Source organism: Sturnira hondurensis, unplaced genomic scaffold (genome assembly GCF_014824575.4).
Source record: "Sturnira hondurensis isolate 20B ecotype Veracruz unplaced genomic scaffold, ASM1482457v3 Scaffold0002638, whole genome shotgun sequence".
NCBI classification, from domain to species: domain Eukaryota; kingdom Metazoa; phylum Chordata; class Mammalia; order Chiroptera; family Phyllostomidae; genus Sturnira; species Sturnira hondurensis.
The window spans coordinates 1,210,130-1,232,646 of NW_028075269.1; the positions used below are offsets into that span (position 1 = coordinate 1,210,130).

Genomic DNA, 22,517 nt, shown 5'->3' on the forward strand with positions numbered 1-22,517 from the left:
GGCACATGGGATAACATGATTTTAAAAAGTAGATATGGAACTTAGATCTGGACTCTAGGGCATTTTCCCCTCTTTACTTGCAGGGGAAAAAAGTAATTCTTGTGCATTTCTGTATCTCTTGGAAAAGGCTGCTTGGCTTTGAAACACCTGTAGCTTTGAGCAAATGTTTATGTTCCACCTAATCATTTGGACTTCAGTGCCTATGCTGCTGGTTACCGAAATGTTAATTAAATGAAACAGGAAAAAAAAAAGCTGTTTAGATATAGTATTTCAGAATGCCTGACTCTTCTTATCCACCCCATGAGACCGGTCACTGCTGATGGCCACGTCCCCATGACCTGTCACAGGATGGATGTGCACTAAAGGACAGGTGCACCCTTCAGAGCCCGTTTCAGGTGCCCACCTCCACGAAGACCATCCCATTAGTGTAACTGGAAATCCTAGCCTTGGGAGCATGGCCCCGTGGGTGTCTCCCTTCCTAACTGTGGAATAACTTTCCTGGGGACCCAGGCTTTGTCTTATTTCTCTCCGTGCTTTATCTGCCCCTCCAGGGTGTATCATTCTGTACATTTGCTCACCCAGCATGTTTGTGTCCAGACTAACTTCCGTGAGCTGAAAACTTAGGGGTAACTCAGAGAGAAGCTAGATGTAAGACACTCTCAGAGCACAGCTTTCCTGAAGGCGGGGGACGAGGCATGTCATCTGGGTTGTCCAAGGAAATCCATGCATTCCTGGCTGCTATTTTAAGGCTCGCCTTCTAGATTGATATCCTTCGGGTTTATTTGGTTTAACACCTGCTCTGGAAGTTGGCTTATGTCTGTGCATCAGCATTGTCAGGAAGGCAGATCCTCCAGGCTTCTGGCCAGGCAGCTGCAGAATAGCTGGCATTTTTCTTTCCTTCTCTCTGTATTGACAGTGGATTTGAATCACCCTTCCCTTCCCTGTAACATAACCAGGCCAGAAATCATTTGAAAAACGTTTAGGATGCCTAATTAGGTCTTCTTTGCCACGAGAGGAAGCCTTGCCCCAGTACATTTTGTATTTTTGTGTTTGGAGATTTGTTACGAACATAAAAGGGCCTCCCTCTCCTGCCCTTCCTATTTCCTGCCCACCAGCCCGGGTGTGGGGGGTCCTTTCACAGTCAGGAATATCCCCCGCAGCCCGCTGCTTCCACCCGCCCTCTTGGAAATTCCTGGAGAAGTCTGTCCACTCATTCCTTTGCTGCGGGCCCCCCCAGTTGGGTCTCCTCTTCTTGGCTTTCTTAGGCTCCAGCATTTCCCCACCAGAGCTCTTCCCTTTCACACAGGGAGGGTCAGAAATTCTCCAAATGGTGAGCTAGTAAAACGTGAAAAATAGCCGGAGCTGCCTGTGTGTGCCCCTGCCCAATTGCAAGCCAAGTTGGCACCTATCTTCCCCTGAGAGGAGGACTTTCCCACAGCCCCAGCTCTGGGCCCAGATCTCTTACTGATGTGGGGGATGACCTTGAGCAGTAAGCACACTCTCTGGGTCCTCAGGTCCTCCTCTTTCAGAAGGGTCATCACCTTAGCTGACCTTTAAACTGCTTAGCTGACCTGAGAGCTCCTCTCAGCTGGAGAGGATCTGGATCCCTGATGGGATGTGCCTGCCTCCACACCTTGTCTTCGTGCCTTCCTTGCTCTGCCGCAGGTATTGCCTAGTCTCCAAAAGCCAATATAACGGGATAAAACTTTCCTGTCAAAGCCAAAAGCAAGGACCTAATCATGGACACCTCCTTTAACCCAGATACCAGCTGCGGACTTCCTGAGCCAGCCATAAGCTGAGCCAGCTTGTCAGCTCATGAAAGCCAGTTCAGAAATCTGGGGGAGTTTCGAAAGACTGTTGACGTCACATTGGTAGCTTGAAATCTGCCATGTCAGGAATATTTACACCGCATACACTGTGAATCAGAACTTATTTCTTCCCCTTCAACGAGTCTATTGTTAAGCATTCACTAGTCTACCTCTGAGATTCACATGAAATTGAGATGTGAACTCACAGGCAGAAGGAGACCCAGTGTCCTTCCCCCGTCTTCCTGGGGGTATCGGGTTACATTACTGTTGGTTGGTATTTGTTTCTGCTTCCTATTTTGCTGAAATACTTGAACTTGGAGATCATGTATCTTACCATCATTTGTACAGTATATCTCTCTTACCCATTGAAACCAACCCAACTCATTCAATATTGAAGAGTGACAGAAGCCTTCAGGCATAGTAGATGTTACCGGATGGTTTAGGGCCATGGAGGAGTTACAATTTGCAATGCAAACAGCTTAAAATTGACTGTTCAACCTACTGTGTCATTCACTGGCCTTCTCTCCCTCCCTTTCTTATGCAAAGCAGTTTGTTTCGGTCTTCTTGTCTCCTTCCAGACCACACCCCCACAGCCTCATCTTCCATGGTTGGAGTGGCCTAGGTCCAAGGTATTTCCTAAATAAAACTTCTAAGAGGAGCTCTGGTACCAGCTGTTAAAATTATATTGTTGTTTTTTTTCTCAGTCCTCCCTCTCCAAAGCTTGGTAGCTGACTACCTCCGGTTAATAGTTCAGTATAACTCAAAGATGGTACACAGCTTTGCTGCACCTATTCGGTGTATTAATTTAGAGCACATTTATTAAGCATTGAGTTTCTACCAGCTATTTTAATGGTTTCATGGACTCTGTCCAGGGCTTAGTTGTTGGTAGGGTGGGGTTTAGGGGAAATCTCAAATAAGAAGTTGTCTTATTTTCATAAAGAAGAAAATGACTTTTCTGGACAAGGCGAATTTGAAGTTGAGCGAACCTGGACCTTGGAGCACTTGGTTATCACCCCTCCTCTCCGTTCCATCGTTTGGAGGGTGCAGACTCACCGCCTTGCCCACACACCCCTGGGGGCTGGCCTGCTTCTCACCCGAAGTATCTGCCACATGGAGTATTTAGCATTTTCATGCAGGAGCCGTATTCTTTCACCTATCCACTCTTTGTCCATGCTGCTGTCTGTTTGAAATGCTCCCTGCTCTCCTCACTCCTCGCTGTTCTTCCCACCAAGTTCTAATTCCTCTCTTACATCTCAGGGTAGACCTCTTTTTTTTTTTTTGTCTAGAGAGCCTTTTCTGACTCCTGGGACTGGGTGTGAAACGGCGCCTGGCCCTTACTCTCTCCAGTCTCCTCCCCAGGCTTTATGGTTATCTCGTCCATGCAAGTGAGCTCCTTGAGGGCGGGCCCTGAGCCTTGTTCTCCTCTCTCTCCATTGCCCTCAGAGAGCTTGGTATGTGGAGAGTTCAGGTGAGTATTTGTTGGTAAAGTGGATGAGTGAGTGAATGAGCTATAGAGTAATTAGTTAAGCTCGACACTAGAGCCAGCAGGTGTGTGCCTGTCCTTTGACATTGGACTCATTACTTAATCTTTCCGAGGCTCCATTTTCCCATCTGTAAATTGGAGATGGGGCAGTATCTACTTCTTGGCAATTTTGAGGCATAAATTAGGCAATGCAAGTAAAGTACTTAGCACAGTGACTTTTATACAATATATGCTCAATACATTATTGAGCCACTATTAATAATTAATGATCATAAAGAGCAGATGAAGGAGAAATAAGCTTGTATTTTTAAAATATGTACCAAAAAGAAGTGACTTTTAGCATTTAACTGGAAGATGAATTACCCTATTTCCAAGTAACATCTGAAGCTGTGTCTGTGATTTTCAGTAATGGATATTAATGTTCAGGAATGCGGCCTGAAGCATCACATGAAATTTTCAATTAGACTCAAGGCTACTAAGGAAGAGAAAGGGAATAACATGCTTTCAAGAGAAAAAAATCAATGTGCATTAAAGCATAAAAGGTTTTTGTTGTTGCTGTTAACTGGTGTAACTAGGAAACACAGCTAGCTTATCTCTTCTCAGTTTTTTAAAGCATTTCTAATTATGATCTTGGCAATAATCACTGTATTAGGTTCCTGACCTGAGACATTACTCTAACCTGCATGCATGCATTCACCCATTTAAGCAATATTTATTCTTATCAGGTGCTGGAGATAAAAAGATGAATGAAACAGGGCCCCTGTCCTCAAGGAATTCGTATTCTGGAGCAAGGGTTGGCAAACTTTCTCTTAAGTAACCAGAGAGTGAACATTTTAGGCTTTGTGGGTCATAGGGCCTCTGTTGCAACTGCTGAATTCTATCATTATAGTGAGAAAGCAACTGTAGACAATATGTAAATGAATGAGCATGGCTGTGTTCCAATAAAACTTTACAAAAAATTAATGGTGGGCCAGACTTGGCCTCCAAGCCCCGGTTTGCTGACCTCTGTCTAGAGGAGGAGGCATTTGCTTATAGTCAGCTGAGCCTGTTTCATACTGGCAGGAAGAACAAAGGGCCGAGACCTATGAAGGGCAGAGGATGGGGGCGTGAGGAGAGGACGGGTGGGCTGTGGCCCTCACAGGGAGAAAGCAGTGAGGGCAGTGGGGGTGCTGTGTGACCGAAAGGAGAGCACACTAAGGCCAGGAGGACCGGGTGTGTGGCTGGCCCCTGAGGCAGACACAGGCAGTACGGGTGTAACTGAGAGATCAGCTGTGCTGGGCCTGTGCTAACCAGCCTGGATGCTGGGTAGCGAAGACCTTCCTGCCGTTGGGTGATCTGATTGGATGCTGTCTGTAACCTAGCTCAGGATTTCTGTGGGTTCTCATGGACTGTTTCCCCAGCTGCTCGCTCTCTCAAGGTTTTCTCCATTCCACCCCAACAGCTGGAACACAGACGCCTCCTTTCTTGTTGGTTTCCAAGGAATATCTACTCATAGCATTATTTCCCTTTTTTTTTTTTTTTAGGAACTTTTTTTGACAGTTTATTGTGGTGTCCCAGGGAGGGAAATGTTGCATCTCACATGTCCCCTTACTTGCTTGTCCCGTCCGATTCTTTTCCCTCCTTTTGATGTAAGCAAGTAATCCTCTCCCTTACCTTCTGCAAGACAGTTGCTCCTGCACTACGGTTCCCCCAGGACTTGGGTCCACATGGCTTACCAAGGAATTCTACCAGAGATGGCCTTCCTGTGCTAACAGAGATTCAGGTGCTCTCGTTAGGCTAACAGAGGCTTCCAGGAAATACTCTGCGACCCCTCCCACCCTTGTCCCCCTCAGTCCATAGCACAGTGCCACAAANTTTTTTTTAGGAACTTTTTTTGACAGTTTATTGTGGTGTCCCAGGGAGGGAAATGTTGCATCTCACATGTCCCCTCACTTGCTTGTCCCGTCCGATTCTTTTCCCTCCTTTTGATGTAAGCAAGTAATCCTCTCCCTTACCTTCTGCAAGACAGTTGCTCCTGCACTCCGGTTCCCCCAGGACTTGGGTCCACATGGCTTACCAAGGAATTCTACCAGAGATGGCCTTCCTGTGCTAACAGAGATTCAGGTGCTCTCGTTAGGCTAACAGAGGCTTCCAGGAAATACTCTGCGACCCCTCCCACCCTTGTCCCCCTCAGTCCATAGCGCAGTGCCACAAATTCTATTAATTTTTACAAAGGAGAATGGAGCTGAGGCAGCACACTGCCCCAAGATCTGTTTTGGACAGACCTTGGCTTGAATGTCACCTTGGCATTCACTAGCTGTGTGATAATGGGCCAGTGACTCAACCTCTCTGAGCCTGAACTTACTGTTCTGTAAAACAGGCTTGACACTACCCTTCTCAGGGGGCCGTTGTGAAGATTTAAGGAGCTGAATCTGGCTGCCAGGCTCAGTGCTGGTTACTGTGGAGCTCATGTTAGTTGGCCTTTCCTGCCTTCATTTCCTCCTTTAAGTCCCAAATTGAGAGTATAAAATTGCATTTGACTCTCGGTCACTCATTTCCATCTTTGTCATTTTGATATGACTCTCTTGACAGAGGAAGTTTAACCTTTTAACTTGAACTTGTGGTGTCTAGATTGACAGCTGGGAGTGACTAAATCGGGAGTTGGTGTAATATTATTGGAAACCATCAACTTTGCTTTTGGCTCGTCAGTGAGATTTGGGGAGGAGTGAACCAGTTGAGTTTGTAGGCCTGTTTTTTCCAGCCTGGACTGGGAGGTGACCTGTAAGGAGCCTCCACTGTGGAAATATTAATAAATTCAGTACGTGCGCTGACTGAGGAGAGTATTGCGTGCCGGGTGAGCGGGAAGAATAACATTCTGATTGAGTTATGTGTCCCGTTTTTCATTATTCCTGGATGCACTGGATATGCCCCTGGAGTTCCTGGTCGTGATTAGTGTTGTGAATGCATTTGGCTGACCAGATTCCACCCTGATCAAGTGGAGAATCCATGTATTCTGTCCTTCGGACTTCGATTGAATCCCTAGGTTTGGGTATCTAGACATTCTGTTTCCTTTTAACACTTGGTAAAGAATGAAGTTCCGAAAGTTCCGTGCAGTGGTGGGGAGACGTGGCTTGGATGACTTTCTTGACTCCCCCTTGCTCCCGGAGTGGAGTCGGCCGCTTTGTGATCCACGGCTCCACAAACAGTCACGGCAGTCCGACCCTTCCTTGCTATCAGTACTTCTGCCTCATGGTCTCTGTCACCCACAAGACTTAGAGCCCCTTGAAGGCGGAGGTCCCATGCTCATTGCTGCATCTCCAGTGCCTGGAACAGAAGTGTAGCACATGTTGGAGGGGCGGGATGGGACAGGATGGACGGAGCAACAAAAACTACATGTGGTTGTTTTAAGATTCCAAAAAGAAGCATCTCCAAATACCTTTGAGCCCCAATCACATCTCTGGTTACTGTACCTCCAGAATGCATTATTCAAGATGACAAAGATCCCCTGGCACAACATTTAATGAGCTTTGGCACGAGTGAGTGTGCATTAAATCCTGCAGGCTGGTTCGTGAGTGCGCCTGGTTTCCACATTATATCTCATGGCCCTGCATACGGGTGAGAAGCTCCTTGAATCCCCTCTCACCCGCACTCCTGTGAAGAGCCCTTTGAGTCTTACGGAAACAGCAGATGTTGCCAGGAGTGTCTGAGTCACCACGGCAGACAGTGAGAGCTGTGTGTGAACTGGGCCGCCTCCAGCGAGCCTGGTGGGGTGGACGAAGCACATGGGGCCCTGGGTCGGAGGGGAACAGGGGGAGCTTGCCAGTGATCTGCAGTTTGCCTGGGTGGGGCTCTGGGGAGCTGCTTGCAAAACGTGGGGACTTTAGAACCCACAGGGCTTCAGGAAGGGCAGTTGTCTTTTCCACTAGAGAGCTGGGTCAGAGAGGGCTTTTCGGGTGTCCTCTGGCCCCACTCAGCTTATGGAAGACAGCAATTCCACCAGCCGCTGTACCTCACTTTAAGAAAGCTCAATATTTGTAGGAGAACTGAAACCTGCGTGCAGAGCGTTTTGCAGGGCGCCCCCCCCCCCCCCATCAGGACTCCTTTGCTCCTTGTGCTGAAGGAAGCAAGCTGTGGTCGCTGTCCCCATTTAGTGGAGCCCATGGGTCCAGAGCATGGATTTTAGTGTTCCAAGTCCTGCTCTACCAGTTCCTAGCCATGGCCTTGGGCGAGTTGCTAAGTCTGTGAGCTGCACTAAATCCACTTCATAATATGCTTATGTTCAAATTCATGAAATCATTAAATTACTTGAATTCGTTAAATCACTTCAAGCACTTAGCGCAGTACAGTGCCTGCCTCATGGTTGGCACTCAGTACTGACAGGTGTTGGTGTTAGTTTTGTTCCCACCGGTGAATAAACTGGAGCTCAGCAAGACTTGAGTAACTAACTCCAGGTTGCCAGGCTGTTCAGTCGGGCTTGAACCCATCCTCAGAGTGCCGCGATTACAAGTTCTCCAGATGATGTGAGGGGGCACAGAGCAAAATACGACAGTTACCTTGGCATTCTTTCCACTCCATCGCCATTACTGTGTTTTTAAAAGATGTCTTAACCTCACAGAGGAGTTACCAAGATGAGTGTTCCATTTACAAAAACTCAGTCTGCCCCCAACTTGTCACAGCCAGGCCTGTTGCATAAAACAAAACAGACACCTGGAGGAAATTGCTTCCTGGTTTGGGGGAGTAAAGCCCGTGAGCAATCTCCAGGGGCAGATTCCCTATATCAGAGTATTTTGTTTTTCCAGAAGAAAAATTCTGTTTTTCTGTTAAGACAACTGTCAGGTGAAAAGGCCTAGAAGTGTGCGTGTGTGTGGATCAGTGACATCCAAGTGAAATCGTTTGATCCATCTGATACCAAGTGCCTGCACCCTTGGCAGAGCCAGGGTAAAATGCCTGCTTTTTTCTCCTGCTGTTTCTGCAACTTGGCATAATACAATCATAGATAGTGAATAGTAGTCCAATTCAGCTCTCGGTTTCTGCAGTGATTCCCCCGGAGAAATATAAGCAGTGAGTTCTTTGGTTGGCCTCTGATTTTGATTGGCAGGAAAAATAACAGCAGAAAGATTCCGTTTTTTGCCAGCATCCTGCATTTTGAAGAACAAAAACCATACTTAAGTTGTTGCTCAATGCTGGACAGTCCCATTTTTAAAAAAGAACCTCCTGCAGGGAAAAAAATCCCCCTTTCCCCTTTTTCCTCAGGGAAGGAGTTAAAAGTCAGAGAACTGTGCTGTCGAGTCTCTGAAAACTGTTGGCAGAAGACTCGTGTCTTATACCGAGAGAGGCTCACATACTTGGAGAGTCCAGTTTATTGTCTCTCCTTAAGGCGGGCAGACTAAGAGCGAAGCTCAAGTGTGTGCACTTGAACTAAAGTTGTCTGGCACTGATCTGTTCGATCCTGGCTAACCCGGTAAAGCCCCCTGACTCAGTTTCCTCATTGGTAAAACAGTCGTTATTACCTACCTCACTGAGTTTATCTTGCAAATGAAAAAAAAGTCAGTACAATAAGCCTTCTAGCAGAGTGTCTGGCACAAAGTGCGGGCTCTGGAAATGTTGGCTATTATTCCTATGAATGTATAATTATTAATATTGTTATAGGGTTTTTTCCATGGAAACCTTTTGTCAAATCTCACACGTCAAGAGAGCTGCTTTGGTGGAAGGGAAGCGGAGAACACACAAAAACAGGCTGGCCCAATGCCCTTTCTCCACAGTCGCCGTGAACACTCCCTTCCCCATCCCGGCCCCCTCCTCGGCTGTCCTGAAGCGGTCCGTTCTGTGGAGCCCTGGGATTCCCGCTCCCCCGGGCTGTGATGGGCTCCTGGCCTCTCGCTGTGCTTACATTCTTGCTCAGAGGCAACCTCAGTCACAGGCCTCCCTTTTTGTTTGTGTTCAGGGTCAGTGGGCTGAGAAATCAAAGAGAAAGGAAAGCCATCTTGGTGAGAAGAGTTCTTTGAACACTTTTGCCTCCTCTTACCTAAATCCTCTCTTCTCCAAGCTGAATCACTCTGGCTGCTCCTTGTCAAGAGAGGTTTAGGGTCATCCTCATTCTAGTCTTTGTCCTGGGCACACTACACTTTCTCAGAGTGTAGTTGGTAGGAAAACTTGAGTTCTTTAATACCTGGTTTTTGAGCGTCAGTACAGATGACAATGACCTTGGGGAGCTGGCTGGCACTCCCAGCTCCTTGGGTCTATCCCAGACATTCTGATGGATAGGTTTGGGGGTAGGACCCGCAAAGCTACTTTGTTGAACAAGCTCCATAGACCTAAGTTCAACAACATCTGTGCCATTGACTGACTGCAAGATCCTAGAGAAGTCATTACCTGCCCAAACTCTGTGTCAGGAAATGAGGGACTTAACATAGCAGATCTCTCAGAAACCTTTTGGGGTCCAAAATTCTGAAGATTTCATCATTCTAGCTCCGATCCGAGCTGTGCACAGCTAGGTCAGATCCTTGGCTCCCTGGTTCTGAATGTTATCCTTGTGTTCGTACAGTCCAAGAAAACGTCTGTTTTTGTGGCTCCTGTGTCCCAGGGCGGAGCCGCAGGGAGCCTCTGTGGCCACCTCCTTTTAGGCATCCGGCTCTGCAGCCGCGACTCCTGCTTCCTGTTTTCCTGCGGGCGTGGTGGGCTTTAGTGAAGGTGCTTCTGGGAACAGGTACACGTTAAGGATGTTTCATGCCCAAAATGCGTATCATAAAATCATTCCACAGGCAATCAGGTCGTATCGTCACAGCAGGGGCGGGGGTGGCGGGGCGTCATCTACCTTCCCCTCGCATAGTTCTCCTGGTTGGCGACCATTACCTGCTGAACGGCTCTCTTCTCTGGTTTGTGTTATGTGCCCCCTCCGTCAGGACACTGTCTGCCAAACTGCAGTCCGTAACAGGCTGTTTTCTTAAGCCATTCCATAAAATCAGTTCTCTGGCAAAAATCCACTTAGGAATCACACCACCGTCCCATTATGGTTTGGGATATTCCCAGGGCAGGCAAGCACATTAAAGACTGCGTCCTGCAGGCAAGGAAGCTGCTGGACTACCACAGGCATGCATACCTTGGAGGTATTCTGGGTTCTGTCCCAGAATACCACTGCAACTGAGTGGGTGTCACAATGAGGCAAGTCATCATCTTTTGGGGGAGGGTGTTTTTACCTTCAATTTGTAAAAAAGAAAAAAAAAGCAACATCCTTGAAGCACAATAAAACGAGGTATACGTCTACTTAGCTCTCTGTTTTCCAAACCTATGTGACCCTAGAACCCCTTCTCCCTGTTACAACCTATTTGTGGTGTTCAGTGGAAAGCATTTTGGTTTAACATTGGTTTGGAGGCTCCTGTCTTGGAGTATCAACCCTTTGCCCTGGGAGGAAGTAGGAAGACGGGGCTGCTCTCTCAGAGACGGGGGGCACAGAGTTTGCAGAATTCCTCAGCTCACTGTCTCATAGCGGGGTGTATTTGTAATAGCGTACAGCCACCGCACTCTGCCAAAGAACAGTTAGCTGTGGACAGCGACCTCCTGTGAGAATGAGAAGTGCCCCCTGTCGAATGTTTATAATGTCACTGAAATTTCATACACCCTTGAAAAAAGAGAGAAGGCTTTCTGCAGCCAGTTTTGTACTTTTTCATAGCCATATATGGTACAAGATAGAGAATTGGCTTGACCAATTAAAATAAAAGCTTTCTTCTGAAAGATATTGCTTGGGGTTTTGAACAAATAAGTTCAAGAGAGAGGAAGGAGGTGTTTCAAGGGTGATCTGGCTTTAAGAAATGAAAGATAAAGAGTAGGAACACTTTTTTTAAAGTTATCTTCCTTCGCATGTCAGCAGCCAAATGATGCCTTCTCATGCAGCTGAGTGGGAAAACTCCAAAAATGTGTGCTGGGCACCTTTTGAGGTACAGGGTGGGTCAGGGAAAGAGTGAGATTTTTAAGAATTCTCTTTTTAAGGTGCTATTACAAGGTCAAACATAAGCCCAACTGTACGCTGGTGTTTCCAGCAGGTTTAACCTTTGCTTAGCTTCACCAGTTCTTTATGCCATTAAGTGGGATTTAAAAACATACCTCGTGAAACTGGAGAAAAGGTAGTGAAAATTGTGTAGGAAAACGATACTTCCTTACTTTCTTTTTACAGCTCTTTAATTACCAACAGAGAAGCAAATAAGCTCATTACCCCTAGTTTCACTTGGTTTTCTCCAGAATAAGCCACAAAGGAAAGAGAATGACCGTGTCATGTATTAAAAAGAAACACAACTGCAATTTCCCCAGCTGCTGTGGGCACCTTCCCACCTCCTCTGGGGTGAAAAAGTCACCAGGAAAACTGGGAACTTTGTGGCTCAGGCAGGAAAGAGACAGCTCAGTCTGTTATGATAATGCACAGTTTGCAATCTGTGTGATTGGTTTGGGTCACACCTTCACGAGATACTGGAGTATTTGTGTGTGACCTTTGCAGTGACCCAACAGAGCAAAATTTCCACCATATGTAGAAAAGTAAAGCATTGAAAGCATCACAAACATCACCAAGGTTTCTGGTCTTTTGAGTTCATTTTGCTTTAAAGAGAACAGCTAGCGTGGTTAGCCAAGAGGGAAAAGCCAGGCACACCTGATTTTAATTTTGGGCCATATGGATGGATCCAGTGTGAGTAATAGTTTTTATTTGTTTGATTTTTCCAACAACGATTTCTGGGCACCTTTTCGTGTATCAGCCATTCTTGTAAGGGAAGCTCAGTGCAACTGGTAACCACAGTGCAGGGCAGCAAGAGCCCGGGACCCCAGAGAAGCCCTGACAGAGACTTACGGCTCTTTATTTACTTTTTATTTATTTTCAACTTTTTAATACTCACCCAAGGATATGGTTTTGAGTTTTAGAGGTGGTGCAGGGAGAGAGAGAAGCATCAAACATCAATCCATTGCCTCCCACAGGTGCTCTGACCTGGGATTGAACCCATAACTCAGGCATGTGCCCTCACTAGGAGTCAGACCGCAAACTTTTGGTGTGTAGGATGACACTCCAGCCAACTGAGCTATCAGGCTGGGCCTTGTGGCTCTTAAGATGAAAAGAAAAGGACACCTTCTGAAGGTTTCCCTGAGAAATGGCAGGGGAGGTAGACTGGGGGCTAAGGTTGTCAGGTTTGGGGGGGGGACAGTGAGGCATCCGAGTCCAAGGATACAGGTTGACCAGTTAGGAAACTGTCGGTGGTGCCCAATTTAAGGAGGCAAAGGCTCAGTGGTGTAATTTGCATGCCTGCTAGAGTTTGTGAAAGAGGACCCCAGTCCTTTAAAGCAGAAGTTGTTTTTCAAGCTAGAATGAAATAATACTAAGAAGGTAATGTTCAAAGCTGTACAATTTTGCGTGATTCATTAACCATCAAACTAACAGAGAAACTTTTAAAAAACTAACCAACATCTATTGAGCCCTTAGTGTGTGCAAGGCCTGTGCTAAGCTCTGGAAATAACAGTGGTGAACCCTTCACCTGGGTAAGTGCTGCTGGTCAGAATTCTGCTTCTTGCAGCCAAATATTATCCTATTTTTTTATTGTGATAAAATAGACTTAACATAATATTGCCACTGCAGCCATTTAAGAATAACTGTCTAGTTCTGTGACATTAAGCACATTCACATTATCGTGCACCGTTGTCACCGTCTCCTGACCTTTTTGTCATCCCCACCTGGAGCTCTGTGCCCAGAACACTACCTCCCCACTCGCTCCTCCCCTCAGCCCCTGGCAACCACCACTGACTTTCTGTGTCTGCACATTGAACTACATTAGGCACGTCTCATTGGTGGAATTACATAGCAATGTCCGTTCATGACTGGTTTATTTCAGTTTGTGTGCCTTCCAGGTTCATCCATGATATAGCATGTGTCAGAATTTTTTTCCTTTTGAAGGCTAAATATTCTGTTGTTTGTACGTACCACATTTAATTTACCCACTTGTTGATCCAAGCAATATTCATTGTTTGTTGTTTCTCCATTGATGGACACTGGGGTTGCTCTCACATTTTGGCTGTTGTGAGTAATGCTCCTGTGAACATAGGTGTGCAAAACCCTGTTCGAGTACCTGCTTTTACTCCTTTTGGCTGTTTACCCAGAGTTGGAATTGCGGGATAATAGTCGGTGTTTAATTCTTCGCGGAACTCCCGTGGTGTTCTCCAAAGTGGCTCTGCCCGTCTTACATTCCCACACAGCACACAGCGTTCTGGTTTCTTTACGCCCTTGCTAACACTCATTTCCTCTTTCTGTTTCTAAATACCCATCCTAATGGTGTGAAGTGGTGTCTCACTGTAGTTTTCATTTGCATTCCCGACGCTGTTGAACATCTCTTCATGTGTGTATTGGAGGTTTGGCTATCGTGTCTGGAGAAAAGTCTATTCAAGTCCTTGCCCTTTTTTTTTTTTAGTCAGTCAGTGTGCTGTGTTGTTGTTGAGTTAAGGGCGTTCGTTTCTTGTTCTGATAGCAGTTCCTTGTTACCTGTGTGATTTACAAGTGTTCTTTCCCGTCACATAGCTCACCTTTTCTCTCTGTTGAGAGTGTCCTTGGACGCAGCAACGTTTTTAATTTTGATGAAGCTTATCTGTTTTTATTTTATTTTTCTGCCCATGCTTTTGGTGTCATATCCAAGAAATCATTGCCAAATCCAGTGTCATGAAGACTTTGCCCTGTGTTTTCTTCTAAAAGTTTTATACTTTTAGCTTTCATGTTTAGGTCTGTGATTTNGCGTTCCTTTCTTGTTCTGATAGCAGTTCCTTGTTACCTGTGTGATTTGCAAGTGTTCTCTCCCGTCGCATAGCTCACCTTTTCTCTCTGTTGAGAGTGTCCTTGGACGCAGCAACGTTTTTAATTTTGATGAAGCTTATCTGTTTTTATTTTATTTTTCTGCCCATGCTTTTGGTGTCATATCCAAGAAATCATTGCCAAATCCAGTGTCATGAAGACTTTGCCCTGTGTTTTCTTCTAAAAGTTTTATACTTTTAGCTTTCATGTTTAGGTCTGTGATTTGTTTTAAGTCAGTTTGTTTATGTGGTACAAATCCAACTTCATTTTTTGGACATGAATATCCAGTTTTCCCACCACCATTTCTCGAAAATACTGTCCTTACCCCATTGAACAGTCTTGAAAATCATTTCACTGTATATTCAGAGGTTTATTTCTGGGCTCTCTAGTCTACTCCACCGGTCTGTATGTCTGTCTTTATGCCAGCACCACACAGATTTGATTACTATAGTTTTGTCATAAGTTTTAGAATCCAGACATAGGGCACCTTCAATTTTTGTTCTTTTTCAAGATCATTTTGGCTATCTGGAGTCACTTGCCATTCTGTATGGGTTTTAGGATGGATTTTTCTGTTTCTGCAAAAAAAATAGAAATCATTGGGGTTTTGATAGGAATTGACTCAACAGCAACATTAAAGATAATTTGCTTTTGTAAGTCACTCTCTTTCTTCTAAGTTGGTTGTTTTTAGGAGCCTATGAAATTGTAGACACAGGAAGATTCTCAGAGCATTTGGGTCTGGAGCCCAGCTTCTTCTCATGCCATGCCCTCTCGCTTTCTGTGGTGGTTCTCACTCCTTCCCTCGCTGCCTGTACCTCCAAGGGTCCTCTCCAAGAAGGAGTTGGAGAGGAGATGGCATTGAAGCCTGGGCCCTTAATATTAGACGTTGGTCACCACAGTGCTGAGAAAGCCTCTCTGGTCAGGTTCAAGGAGTCCTGCAAAACCATTAAGTGGACTGACTGAGGGTCACGTGGCCCTCTGTGGTCTGGTGGTGCACAGGATGGCACGGAAGTTGACCTGACCAACTCTGAAAACAGTCCCCAGCCTGTGTGCTTGGAATCTTAAGTACTTAAAAAAAACTGGTTTCAATTACCCTAACATATCTGAATGGTCAAGATTGACACCTTGACAAATTATAGGAAATTGCAAACATTTTCCCAGGCCCAGTGATCAGGCCCTTTCCTGGAGATTCCAGGGGAGATTCAGGCAGGGAAACCTCCCCAGGGCCAGTCTGCAGTCACAGGAGGGTGACAGGATCTGGGATCCACCAGCTTCGAATGCGCCCCCTGGGGACCTGCTAGCGTTAAGACCAGACCACCAACGTCTCCCTAACTCGGATCCGAACTAAGATGCTGGGGACAAAGGGGCTCGGGGCCAATGTTGGCACTGGAGGAGGGAGAGGGGAAGAAGTGCTAGTGTGTCTGCGATGGACAGTGTTTTTTCATTTACAAAGGGTTTTGGTTCCTGTCAGGGAAGGTTCAGGCCGGCTGCCAGAAAAACCAACCTTTTCCCCTCCCCACAGGAGGATTAATGCTCTCCTAAAACCCTTAAAAAAATAATAAAATAAAAGCCTTTTCTTCAAAGGCATCCTGTCTGCAGTATTTCAAATGAGACTTTCCCTCCTCGCTGTGGTTTGTCAGTTGGCGGTGGGTGAACCTTGGAAGCTGGTCGGTTAGAGCTGAGATGTCCGTTCTGCCAGGCGCCATCCTTGGTGGCTCTGGGACTCTGAGCAGGGTCTCTGTGATCAGCGTGCATCAGTTTTTTGTACATAGTTAAGGTTATGTCTTGATATTTTTTCGTTTGACATATGGATATTTCTATTTATTGGGTGTGATGTAAAATGTCATTCTTAGTATGTTTAGTAGTCAAAAACTTGTTAAAGCCATTATTTTAAAAATTATCTTTTGTCTAAACAAGGCCCGGTCATGTTACCATATCTGGCCATTGTCAGTGAAATGTCACACTTGAGTAAGTATGTATAAATAAAGCTCTAAAAAGTAGCCGTTTTAGATTAGTTTTGAACCTAGTCCTTATTTGGGCCTTCTGATTTGATTTATGTTTGGTTGATTACATTTTCTAAGAAAATAGGTTTATTGTAACATAAGTATTTCTTGATTTAATGGGATAATGTTTCCCCAGCGTCTTTTAGAAACCTGCGAACTACTTGTGTTTTCGTTTGCTTCATGTTTTCCCTAAATCAATGTTTAATAGTCATGAAACTGCACATTCGTAGGTGGGCTAATTATGTTTCTAAGATGCAATAAAGTAAATCTGTAACTCTTAAAGTATAGAAGTGTTTGTCCATGTACTGTCTATGTGCCGTCTAAAATAATCTCACCTACTCCAAGAGCCCGCATGCCATTTCTGGGAAAACACGGACGTCCAGAACCTTCCTTGGAGATTTTCTTCTCTCCCCCCCTTGAACTCTTTGCTCTAGCAAAGATGCTTATTTATGAGAAAAGATGTGAGCTTTTAGTTATCCAGGAGAGAAGCACTGTTAATCTTAAAGAACTCACCCTTCGCGCATATTTTCATAGAATACTAGCGTTTCTGAATTGCCTAGCAGTGCATTCGAGGTTGACTATACCTTGATCCAGGCACTTTCCCCCATTTATTTGTGAACATCTGAAGAGGACTGTGGAGGGCACGGTCTGAAGATAAAGAAGCGCCCGTGTGTTACAGCTCAGGGTAATGATAGAACTTGGTGAGTGCGGGCTGCGTATAGTGGGACATGATTGGCTGTGGCCTGGCCTCATAGGGCCTCTTGGAGACTCACGGAGATTTCCATAGAAATAGAGCTGAAAGGGCTCTAGAGAAATAGCTCATCCTCTTTCTTACAAATGGGGTGCCTGAGGTGCAGAGGGGCAAAATGGCATATCTAGGGTCACACCATTTGTCGGTGACAACGTTTGAGGCTTGGTAAGGAAACGCTCACACTAGCAACCTCAGAACCCTGGTACTGAAAATGGCTGCTTTCTGAAGAAAGAGGAGCAGGCCCCAAGCCGCCGCTGCAGCCAAGATCTGAGGTCACTGGTGTGATATTCTTAGGAATGACAGAACTGTGTCAAGTTCACCTGGACAAGACACCTCAGGACCTGGAGCCCCCCTCACAGTTAAAGGGATTTCTGTCCATGACAGTAAGTGCTGAGTATTGATGATCTGATCCTCCGCGTCCCTGGTGCCTTGTAGTCCTACTGAAGGAACTTCTGTTCTAGAACCCAAGTTCAGAGCCATCTCCAGGTGCTACCATTTACAGATGTAATGAGTATCCTTGAAATATCCCCACGATTTCGAAATTAGCAGAGCCCAGGCTAAATGCCAAGTGGAAATTCTGAAGCTCTGAATCCCAATCCTGGGTCCTCCCCCCCACCCCCGCCCCCGAGTTCAGGCTGAAAATTTTAATAAAACCCTAATGACGAATCACAAATCTTGCATCTCCATTGCCTTCAATGTGACTTGCAAATGTCAAAACTACCAGCCAATAATTCAGAAACCACTTATAGTCAACCCTTAGCAACACAGGTTTAAACTGTGCATGTCCACTTGACATACATTTCCCCAATAAACACTACAAGTGTGTTTTCTCTTCTTTATGACTTTTAATGACACATTTCTTTTCTCTAGCTTATTTTATTGTAAGGATACAGTATATAATAGAGGCAACATACACAATCTGTGTTAACTGACTACTTGTGTTAATGGTAAGGATTCCAGTCAACAGTAGGCTATTATTAGGTAAGTTCTGGGGGAGTTAAAGTTGTATGTGATTTTCCACTGTGGGACGGGGGGTTGGCACCCGTAACCCCCATGTTGTTCAAGGGTCCACCGTACCGACTCCTTCCTGTGCTCTGGCAGGCTTTGGGATGCAAGGATGAATCGGGGAGTCAGGGGGGTCCTATCCTGGAGGAACTCACAGACAAGTGGAATATCGAACCAACCCTAGCAGAGACTCGACGTGACAAACTGGAGGGTGACCTCCCCGTGAAGCTTTCCCGGACACTCTGGGAAGAACTAGTGGATCCCAGTCTTTGGGTCTGTGCAGCCCTTCCCACCCTCTTACGTGGTTTCCGTGCTCTGTTTTGAGGTCGCCGCCCCTTTGGACAGTGCGTTCCTATAGGGCAGCATCTGTGTTTTACGCAGCTGTGTTTCCAGTGCCTGGTGTAAGGGGGCGGCACTCCTACATCCTCTTCTGGGGGCTGTGGGCGGTGTCCTGGGAAAACACAGAGTAGGGGGCAGTTCCATTGGATGCAGACCAGGCAGTGTGTTCAGCCCGAGGGTCGCAGGAGATGAAGGGGGAAGGCATGCGCCTGGCATTTGGAAGACCAGTCAGGGTTTCTGGGCGCTGTTTCGGCAGGGCTGAGAAGTGACCATGTGAATGTCTGTCCTGTCGACGTTGGGTGAGCCCTTGTCTTCCACATGGCACTTTCCGGGAGGAGACAAACGCCTTCAGTTAGTCTGCACATTTCACTTCGGCAAACCAGGTGTCTGCGAACCGTGGGCCAGCCGTTAGCTCAAGCTGGTTAATTTCCAGTTGTGTATGTTAACGGTAAAAATCCACAGAAATGCAACAGAGGGCCATTTCTCATCAAAACCATTTCAAATAAGCTTTATAAGGTTCCAAGGAATGTGTGGGAGCTCAGAAGTCTGTGATTCATATGCGTATGGCCAGTGGGGAATGTGCCTAAACCTTCTTTAGGAAAGAGGCGTGTGTCTCTGAATGTGACGTCATAGTTCCTGTAAAGACTTTGTTACAACACGCCCCCAAGGCCCCATTTTCCTTCGCACTTGTTTTCTAACGAACGATAAATGTGTGCATTAATAATGACATCGACCATCATTTGTTCTCCCTGCTAGAATGCACACTGCAGGCCGGGAGGGATCGTTGTTTGCCATTGCTGAATCCCAAGGGCCCAGGACAGTGCCTGGCACGTACTAGCTGCTCATTGAATAAGTGACTGCTGACATAAATTCATTCATTCATTCATTCTGTGCTCCAGACCTGAGCCCAGGTAAAGGGAAGGACAGTTGTCCTAAGAGAAATGGAACTAGGCATTGAGGGTCACTTGGATTCCCTCCAGAGAGCTGGCCTCAGTGGCATAGCCCGCCTCCCCTCCAGGCCCCACCTCGGGTGTCGTAAACAGACCTAAGCAATAGGAAAGTGGTGCTGGAAAGCGCTCTAGTCGTTTAAGTGGGTGTTGTTCACATGTGCTCTTCATCAAAGGAAGTAGCTGTGACACAGTCCCGAAGGAGCACTGTGTCAGGAGCCCTGAGTTCAAACCCCAGATATGTTCATTTCTAGCTGCCTGACTTAGGGTCTGCCGTCAGCCCTCCCTGAGCCTCAGTGTCCTCGCTCGGAAAGTTGGGCAGTAATCCCCTCTCCCCCCAGCACCATGCCCCCTGATACCCTGGAGGCCCTCTGGGAGCAGCAGGTCTGTGGAGAACCTCAGGCTGGCTGGCAGGGTGGGGGGGGTTCCGCGAGCCTGCTTTCCAGCCAGTCTCCAGCTCCCCCCAGGAAAAAATACTGTGACGCCCCGTGAGTTTCGTTAGGGAGGGTTGTGCGGCACCTCTCCATCACCACCCCCACCCAAACCCAAATCCCCAGCAAGTCAGGAAGATGTATGTCTTTGAAAACATTGGGAGGTCTGCTTTGGATCACCCTGGAGCTGTGGCTTCCCTGAGCAGAAGGGAAGCCGCTCCTCCGCCCAGAACTCTCCCCCGTCACCCGCCCCCCTCGCTCAGTGCGCGTGTCCCACACAGGGGCTGCCTTCACGCGGCTTGGGCGGCCGTTGACTTTTAAATCATAAAAAGCCGCTCTGTATCGTTTACTCTGTTGCTAGAAGGCAGTGGAACATAGGTATTAAAAAAAAAAAAAAAGAAGGAAAGAAAGAGCAGAAGAAGCAGCCGTTAATCCCGACAGGCTTCTGGGCACCGGAGCAGCTACGGATGACAAAAGTTAATTAGAAACATGAGCAGTTTAACCAGAAACACTTGTGACAATCGGAAGGACAGCTTCTCTAGTAGGAGAACTTTCTACAGGGCGTTGTTTCAGGAGAAAGTGGCTGCTGCTAGGTAAGTCATGTCGAGGTGACTTTGCAAACGGGGACCTGTGCGGTGGGGGCTGAGGTGCCGCGTCCTGTCTGTTCCCCGCAGCGGGCGGGCGAAGGGGGCGCGTGGGCCCTGGGCTCAGCCGCGACCTGCCTTCCCTGCCGCTCTGGCTCTGACAGCTGCCCTTGCACGGCAGTTGGAGCTCCAGGGTTCTGAGTGCTTCCTGGCAGGGACGCTGCCGCGTTCGCGTCCGTGTCCGCGCTGTGGGCTGCCTTGGTGGGGAGCAGAACTTCCCTTTGGAGCCCGCCCTTCCCAGGGTCATTCCAGTTCTAGTTTGGAAGCGCGTTGAGGCTTTTCTGAGAACAGAGTCTGGCCGGGGAAACGCTCCCTGAGTGCCAAGGGGAAAGCCTTGACTTTCAGATAACCTGTGTGCTGTCTTGCCTGCAGTGAAGCCATGCACAGTTTACACTAAAAAGCCTTTCCTACTTTAAGCCTACTCTGAATCATCTTTGTCGCTCTTTGAAAGTGCCAAAATGAGAGAAAACTGATCTGTTCTGATAGGACTTAGCAGCTCTGGTGGGTAATTCATCTTTTGTAATGATTATACTTGGTTTCCCTTCTTTTTCCATTTTTTTTTTACCTATTCTGTTTTAATGTCTCTGCTATGTTGTTTTGTTAAAGTTGGATCATGTTTAATTGTTTCCCATAACTGGGAAACGGTGTTGCGGGCTCAATAATTCAAAACAGTAGATATTTCCGAAATCTTTCCTGTACCACCACCGTGGTGGTACAGGTTTTAGTTTGTTTCTTTTTCCATAAATGTAAGTGCTCAGTCGTGCTTTGTGAGCATTTGATGTTAAGGTCAGCGTGCCTTTGCACAGCATACGCCCAAATGGGGACTGTGTGTGGTGGAGAACAGGAGGAAATGAAGGTAAGATTTAACTGCCGGTAGTGCACACAGCAGGTGGTAGAGCTGTAAGGTGTTTGGGTTTGGAGTGGCTGGCTGAGTAGTCATGGGCGACCCTCCCTCGTCCTCAGTGCGGGTCCACGGGTGTAATGCAGGTGTCCGTCTCTCCCCCATCTCCGCAGAGCCACTGGCAAGCCCAGCCTCCTCCCACCCCGGAATGAGCGAAAATGCACCTGCTTCTTTGGAGAGTGGCAGCAGCTCCACCCTTGCTAACTGCAGTGTCTCCTCCGCCATCCCCCAGCCGGGCACGGCCACCAAGCCCTGGCGCAGCAAGCCCGTCGGTGTGAAGCACAGCGCCACGTCGTCCGTGCTCTCGGTCAAGCAGCCCGTGTCCGAGGCCCCCAGGCCCAGCCCCGACGCCTTGAAGCCAGCACCCAACAATCAGAAGTCCATGCTTGAAAAACTAAAACTTTTCAACAGCAAAGTGGGTTCCAAGGCGGGTGAGGGCCCGGGGTCGAGGGACACAAGCTGTGAGCGGCTGGAGATTCTGTCCAGCGTTGAAGAGAGCGAAGAGATGGAGGCCACTGGCCGCACTCCCTCCGTGGTGGGCCCCGCTTCCAGCAGCCCCAAGATCGCACTCAAAGGCATTGCCCAGAGAACTTTTAGCCGGGCCCTGACCACCAAGAAGAGTTCCCCAAAAGGCAACGAGAAGGAAAAGGAGAAACAACAGCGGGAAAAGGAAAAGGAGAAAAGCAAGGATCTCACCAAGAGAGCCTCTGTGACAGAGAGGCCAGAACTCAAAGAGGGGCCCAAAGAAGACCCCAGCGGGGCAGCGGTGACCGAGATGCCAAAAAAGTCCTCCAAGATCGCCAGCTTCATCCCCAAAGGGGGCAAGCTCAGCAGTGCCAAGAAGGAGGCCCCAGCCCCTTCCCTCAGTGGAATACCAAAACCAGGAATGAAGAGCATGCCTGGGAAATCCCCAAGTGCCCCTGCCCCTTCCAAGGATGGGGAGCGGAGCCGGGGTGGGAAGCCGAGCTCGGGGCTCCCCCAGCAGAAGCCCCAGTTAGACGGCAGACACTCCAGTTCCTCCTCCAGCCTGGCATCCTCGGAAGGAAAAGGCCCAGGAGGGACCACCCTGAACCACAGCATCAGCAGCCAGACTGTCAGCGGGTCCGTCGGGACCACCCAGACCACAGGAAGCAACACCGTCAGCGTTCAGCTACCTCAGCCCCAGCAGCAATACAGCCACCCCAACACTGCCACGGTCGCGCCTTTCCTGTACAGGTAGGAGCTGCCCCCCACCTGCTTCTGGGCCACTGGACAACAGAGCTTTTCTGGTGGCTTCTGGGTAACCGAGGGCAGGAATCAGAACTGCCCTCTGGGAACATGGAAGCCAACAGCTAAGGCACCAGCGGTAAGCCCCTGGTTGAGGGACACTCGGTGTGCTGGAGGGAACAATTAATACGGCAGGGCTTGGTGGGCAGCACG

At 47.6% G+C, this 22,517-nt stretch overlaps 1 protein-coding gene across 5 annotated transcripts in view; it reads left to right on the forward strand.

Moving 5' to 3' along the window:
- NAV2 (neuron navigator 2) overlaps positions 1–22,517 on the forward strand; it is a 370,498-nt gene that overhangs the window by 191,238 nt on the left and 156,743 nt on the right. For all 5 annotated transcript variants that reach the window (XM_037040376.1, XM_037040372.1, XM_037040375.1 and 2 more), the window contains one exon: positions 21,212–22,313. In XM_037040376.1, coding sequence (XP_036896271.1) covers positions 21,212–22,313 — 1,102 coding nt within the window. The remainder of the gene's footprint in view (positions 1–21,211; positions 22,314–22,517) is intronic.